At 50.1% G+C, this 7,166-nt stretch overlaps 1 protein-coding gene across 1 annotated transcript in view; it reads right to left on the reverse strand.

Moving 5' to 3' along the window:
* FAM219B (family with sequence similarity 219 member B) overlaps positions 1-7,166 on the reverse strand; it is a 15,618-nt gene that overhangs the window by 5,327 nt on the left and 3,125 nt on the right. The window contains exon 2 of the mRNA XM_004712040.3: positions 296-496. Within this exon, the coding sequence (XP_004712097.1) occupies positions 296-496 (201 nt within the window). The remainder of the gene's footprint in view (positions 1-295; positions 497-7,166) is intronic.

Raw genomic sequence — 7,166 nt, forward strand, 5'->3', positions numbered from 1 at the left:
GAGCGGGTGGTCAGTGCCTGCTTCCCGGCTGGACTGACCCCGTGAGCCGGCATCCGAGTGGGTCCGGGCCCGGGAGTGCTCCGTCTCTGGGTGAAACGGAAACACTGGTCTTTACGGAAGGCCAGAGAGACTTGGGGCGCTGGGCTGCGAACCCCGAGGTCAGCCGTTGGGAACGGACGTGGGGACGCCCCCGAAGCGTCGGTCGCAGTAACCCCCATCGAGTCGCTGTGAGTCAGCGTGGACTCGAGGCCGTGGTGGTGGAAGGGACGCCAACTGGTCGCAAACGCTAGCTCACTTGTGCTGCCCGCACCACTGCTGAGTGTCCACAGCTGGACCCGCGCGGGGGACCCCGACTTGAGCGCAAAGTGGCCGGACGAGGACGGGGATGTCGTCAGCAGACCACAGAGGTCAAGGGCCTCGAGGGAGGCCCGGGTCTGCCCGTGGAGCGCCAGCGCCCATTCTCCCCACACCGCTCGTGGCGCTGGAGGTCCTGGGCCTGTTGGCACATTGTAGAATGGGACCCGTGCCACCACCCTTCGGTGACAAAGGACAGAAAGGGGCGGGGAAAGCAGGGTGAAAGGACGCGTGGTCTGTGTGTGGCAGGCTTTGGAGCTGTGTCAAGGCTCTTGACTTGTTTGGCCCCCATGGGATGTGCTCGTGGCGGCTGGAAAGCCGCCCTGCGCCCTTGCTAGAACCGCCAAATCTCGGGAGGCCACCGCAGGGCCGGTCAGCAGACCTCGGCCACACACAGCCTGGGCTGGGACGATGCCTTAGTAGAATTTAGGGCTCCCAGGGCCACCCACACGTTGGAGTGGAACAATGTCTTTTTTTAAAATCATTTTATTGGTGGCTCATACAACTCTTAACACCATCCACCCATCCATTGTGTCAAGCACATTTGTACATTCGTTGCCCTCATTCTCAAAACAGTTGCTCTCCACTTAAACCCTGGGTATCAGCTCCTCATTTCCCCCCCCTTCCTCCCCGCTTCCCCCTCCAGGAACGATGTCTTTTAAGCAAGATAAATATTTTTTTTGTTTTCACATACCATACAGTTTAATAGTACAATCTTGTCAAGAGTTAACCAATCGCCACCACGATCAATTTCAGACCGTTTTCTTTCTTGTTAGTTGTTAGTTCCCCATTTCCCGCCAACCAGGGCAAGATAAAGACTGTTTGGAGCGTGTGAAACATCAGGAACACAAGGAACCCTTCTATTTGGGGCCGACCCCACCAATGGATGGCTCTGTTAGGTAGCTAGAGACAGACAGGAGGCCATCCCTCCCATGCCTGTATAGGACCCCTAGATTAGCCACCCAGGAAGACACACCCCCACCCCGACTGGGCATGCTCCAAGTCAGACCCCAAGCCAGGTTGGGTGGTACACCTGGGAGGCCCAAACTAGGCCCAGGTGGGCTTAATTCTGCCAATAGGGTCAACCAATACCTTCTACCGCGCCCTATCCGGGCTCACAGCCTCTCTCCTCACTCACCATCTGGCCCCACTAGTGGTCAATGGCAGGTCGGAGGGGGCTCACCTTTCTCACTCTGACCCTGCTCCTGCGTGCCGGGCGCTCTCCGGCCTCCGTTCCCCACGTGTGGGTGCACTGTTGGCCTCAGGGTCACCACGTGTGGGTGCGGTGTTTGACCAGCTGTGAGCCTGCAGCTTCCCGGAAACAGCGAGGACTCTTTTGAGACGGTAAAACCTGAAAATTCTCCCGTCCTTCATAAGAACGCACTTGGATTACAAAACAGGCTTCGGCGTGAATTCTTTCTCTTGCGAAGCCAAGAACCGAGGCCTTACCCCCTCGAGAAACCTCACAGCTCAACTTCCTATTTACAACTCATAACTCCCAGGAAAGAGGGCAGTTATCCCTGCCACCCCAATGAGCTTTAGGCTTGGTGTAGTCACTAGCAAAGTGGGACCCCGCCCCCTAAAGCCTCCCCTAGGACCCAAGAAAATGAGATCAAAACCCACCCGGCGGCACAAAATTGCCAGAACTTGAAACAATAGTTTGAAAGGTTTGCTCTCCCACTCCCAAACCAGATCATTATTATTTAGATCTTTCTCTGCCAATGACTGGTAAATTTGTTAACGTCTGTCTGTATGTCTCTCTCTCTCTCTCTCCCTCTCTCTCTCTCTCCCTCTTTAGCCATGAAATGGGGAATTCCCTAAGTGGTGCAACAGGTTAAGACACTCAGTTGGTAGCCCAAAGAGCCAAGGTCAGCAGTTCCAAACCACCACTCACTTCTTGGGAGAAAGATGCTTTCTACTCCTATAGTTAGGCTTGGAAACTCGAAGGGCAGTTCTACCCTGTCCTATAGGGACACTGTGTCGGAATGCCTGGATGGGAATGAGTTTGGCTTGGGTTCGTTGCTAGCCAAAGTTTGGACGTTTGAGTCCGCCCAGGGTAGCCCGGGAAGCACGGCCTGGTGACCTAATTCTGAGTGACCTGCAGTTTACTCTTGTCGTGACACACATCACTCGAGCTCTCCATGATGTGGCGACTCTTCCGCCACGGATTTTGACTGTAATGCAATTATTGTGAGGTTAAATTATCAAGTGCTTAGAATGGTGCCTGGCATATGCTATGTGTTGAAGACATGGTAACCAATTTACTACATTTTCACAGAAAACAAGTGCTGCTGTTCAGAAAACAAACCTCAGCCGGATTATAAATTATCTTGCAGGGAGAGGGAGCATGGCAATGACATGCATGATTTGTGTAAAATAGAGTGCTATAAACCTCACAGAGGCCTAAGAATAGTTACCGCTATCTCACTTGATATTGTACTGCCCCAAGGGCACACTAACCAATAATGTTGTACCCTATTTATAACCCAAAGCAGGGGTCCTCAAAATTTTTAAACAGGGGGCCAGTTCACTGTCCCTCAGACTCGTTGGAGGGCTGGACTATAAAAAGAAATTATGAACAAATTCCTATGCACACTGCACATATCTTATTTTGAAGTAAAAACACAAACGGGGCAAAAACACCCAGGGGGGCCGGATAAATGTCCTCGGCGGGCCGCATGTGGCCGCGGGCCATAGTTTGAGGACACCTGACCCAAAGTCATGATCACTACTATTTCTTGAATGAATGTCCTACCTGCTCCACCCACCCTTTAATTTTTAACCCCAAATCCTAACTTCGTGCCCAGAAGGCATCTCAGGCGTTAGGTGGCCCAAACTTTTATTCAAGAAGAAATGTGGATCGCCCTGCTGTCCTGGAGAGTTCTTTGCCACCTACTAGGTTCACTAGGTGTGGTAGTTACATAATCTGGTGTCATTTTGAGAGGATTATAAATGAAGGGGTGGAGTCTGGTCTGTCAATGAAGATGTAACCAATGAGGCCTCTGTGTGGGCGTGGCCTTCTCCTGGGAATCTTGGGAACTCCTGTTATTTCCTTCTTGGAGGCGGGAGACACCTCTCTCTGCTCACTCCCTGGGAGATGCTCTACTGACAAGACACATGGCACTATGCCTTGGGAGCTGGAGAAGCCACATGGACCTACCCTGATGCAACCAGACCTCCAGAGCTGGAGAAGCCACGTTGAGACCCCTGCCAGTGCTGAGATGCTTACAATGCCACTGGATCCAAAGACTTCCAACCCACTGGCCTGTGATCCTCTTGCATTCGGCATCGCATGTATTTCATGAGTCTGAAGAGGACTTTATAGATTGGTATCAGTCACATGGGCTAATACTGGACTTATGGACTTGATTTGGGATGTGTTCTCAATATTCAATTACTCGTGTATATAAAGCTCTTTCTTAGATACATATGAGTGTCTATGAATTTGTTTCTCTAGTCTACCCAGACTAACACACTAGGAAACTGTGAGAAACAAACGACATCTCTGCCCCCAACAATAAAACACTGCTGTTAGGGGATGAGGCTCTGGGGCACACCACCCCTCTTCCTCACTCTTGGTACGCAGGCCCTAACCCAGTGACTGCTGGGTCTGGCCAGCCCCAGCCTCCCCTGTAAAGGTTTTATTTGTCTCTAAGTGACAGGTCCTGTGGACTAGGAAAAACACCTCCCATCCCTGATTCCCAGTCTTGTCTTCTTTTTCAGTGATGGAGGTATAGGTCTGGGGGTGGGGCAGAGGGGCAGATTATAGGGGCACAGACTCTCATCCTAGCTTTAGGGTCCTCTTACCCAAGGAATAGTCACACCCTTGGCTTCAGTTCTTGGGAACCCCAATCCCCTAACCTTTCTTGGCCCTGGTTCCCATCCTCAATTGAGAATTCTAGTTTGACTGTCCACATCAGGAAGCAGCTGGGCTTTGGTGTGGAAGAGGTTTGGGGAGGCGCAGTAAATTGCTACTCTCCACTCTCCTCCGATCTGCCCATTTCAGACGGCCTTGTCTCACCAGACTGGTCTCAGCCCAAGGACCCTCCATTTCTCCCTTACTGGCAGAGCACAGATCATTGAAGCAGCAGATCCTTCTGGTCGCCATGTAATCCATGTTGCTTCCCTCTTACGGGAGAGGTATTTCCCAGCCTGCACATGCTTCTGGGGCACCGGCAAGCTCCCTTCACACATGAGAAACGGAGGCTCCCAGAGGCTAAAACTCAGTTGCCTAAAGACACAAAGTTGTAAGACTGAGTCTGTGTCTGCCTCAAAAGCCTGTCCTGATTTAAGCCAGTGTATTGTGTATCTTAAATGGCATGCAGGTTTCCAGAGAGTGCAGTGTTAATTCCAGAAAAAAGATGCTGGGGGAAAGCCGGCCAGAGGGAAAGGCACGGCTGCAGTGGCGGAGAGCCAGGCCACGCACAGAGCTGCTTGTCTGTGGTTCAACCAAACTGCCCCCTGTCCCGATCAATGAAAACAAAACGAGGCAACCTGACAATGCTTCAGCGAATGCACAGGTACACACCTTGTGTTGCTCAGGACATGCTTCCCTATTAAGTAAGGGAGAGAAACGACAGTGGGAGGTAGTCAAGCTTAGGAAAGGATGGCCAGGTCTCTAAGCTGTTTTCCCAAGCACAACCATAATGACACAGGCTTACTCATCTTTCATGGTCACTGTAACCTAACAGGTAGGCGGATGACGTCCACAGCCACAGCACCAATGGGTAAATGGGATGCGAGCACCAATGGGTAAATGGGATGCGAACACCATTTCCCACCTCCCGGCTACAGGAGGGTGCTTTTCATCCCCTGGTGGGTGGATGCAATAAAAAGATAGAACTGGCATGATGTACCTTTTAAGGAGACAGGGGTACGTCCAAAAGCGTTGCCTCAAACCCACAGAAACCTTTATTAAACAAAAACACTAATACGGGAAGCTATTGTTTCTCAACCTGTCTGCATCTAGGTAGGGTTCTATACTTGTATTTCCACGTCTTTAACCCTTTCTCCAAAGAATGCTACAATCTTCTTTTTACACCTGTCAACACAACAGTTCTGGCATCTTTCAAAGGAGTCAAATCATGCCCCCCTTTGTAAAAACAAACAAAAAACATGTTCCCCTTTGGCAAACAAAAAGTCTGAAGGGGCAGGATCAAGGCCATAGGGTGGATGGAAGAGCTGCCCAATGAAATTCTCATAGGAAAGCCCTTGTAGCTAGAGGTCCAGTGTTTATCCCACAGCATCCCCAACGTGCCTTAATGTTTTGGCTTACCCTTGTGTAATTCACAGCATCTATGTACTATTCTTGCCAAAATATTTAACTAGATTCTACAAAGGAGAGAACATGGTTGGTTCATCAGACCTACACTTCTTGCTCAGTCACCACCCACTGGTCATTTTTTGCTCTGGAAGCTGGTGTTTGGCTGTGACGTTGGACAGGTTTCAGAAGCTTCCAGACTAAGATGGATAAAGGGCCTGGTGATCCACTTCCTAAAACCTGCCATTAAAAAAACCCTATGCTCACAGACAACCCAAGCAACTGATCGTGGGGCTGGCAGAGGATCAGGTTGAATGTTGTAATGGGTTGAGTTGGCGTTCTACTTCCCTCAAGAATCACACAGCCTCACACACTGCCCTGCAGGGCCACCTGGAGTCAGAATTGGCACATGGCAGTGTGGAGGGAACCCTACAACACGTTATCGGCGCTTCAAAACCCACCATGAGACAAAAGATAGTGGGCAGTTGTGCTGGACTCAATGAGGGGCACATAAAAGCACCCTGTAGAGGCAGTAGATTAACCACTGGACCACTAATGGCAAGGTGGGTGGGGTTCAGACTTGATAACACACTTCACAGGAGAAAGATGTAGCTGGCTGCTCCCATAAAGCTTTGGTCTCCAAATCCCTGGGGTGGGGGCTTGCGGGGAGGGGTGGGTCAGTTTAAGCCAAACTGATTCACTGGCCATGAATGGTAAATGAGATAAAAACCAACAAGTGTAGTCTGCTCCTGGCTTGCTTGCAGGTTACAAAGCCAGCACTGTAGCTGAGGAAATCTGAAGGCAAACTCCTTGTGGTTCTGCAGAGAATCTCCTAACTCTTGAATGTTTGTCTGCTGCTGTTTAAGGTGCAGGATTGCTAGCAACTTATTTTCAAAGGGTTGAGCGCCCCACCACCCCACACACACACCAAAAAATGTACACAAGGAGGTATCTAACGGTCCATGGGGAAATTCCATTATCTTTGAAGTCTACTTTTCCACAGATCTTTGACGCTCCCTCCTTTGCAAACAGACTACCAATTAAGCAATGTCAAATCGCTGGTTTGCTTGGCATCCTGGGAAAGAAGAGCTAGAGACCTATTCTGTTAGGGTGGAAGTCCTACCCACCCAAGTTACGGCTGTGAAGAGATCCTCTTCTTTCAACTATGGAGTGTTTGCCACCTGCTTTCTCTAAGACACCTTGATTGGGCATTCAGATCCATAAAGCTAAAGCTGTATCCAAATCAACCTGACGGCAACTGGTTTACCTGTTACAACTACCTAACTTGCCTCCCTACCTTTGGTTCCCCTTGGCTCCAATTGTATCTCCATTGTTCCCCGTACAAGACTTGGTAGTAGATGTTCAATAAAAGCTGACGACGTCCCCAAGGAATGCCAAAAGTGGACTTTGGGGCCAGGGCTTGGTGCCCCAACAGACTGGACTGGAAAACACTCCTAAAGGCCAACAAACAGTCCTTGAACTAACTACAAGCTTTTCTTTCTTGTTGTTTTATTTTTTTGTTGTTGTTTTGTTTTATATTGTTGCTCGGTTT

The sequence above is a fragment of the Echinops telfairi genome, unplaced genomic scaffold, assembly GCF_000313985.2.
Source record: "Echinops telfairi isolate 266 unplaced genomic scaffold, ASM31398v2 ScPeMD7_7475;HRSCAF=8513, whole genome shotgun sequence".
NCBI classification, from domain to species: domain Eukaryota; kingdom Metazoa; phylum Chordata; class Mammalia; order Afrosoricida; family Tenrecidae; genus Echinops; species Echinops telfairi.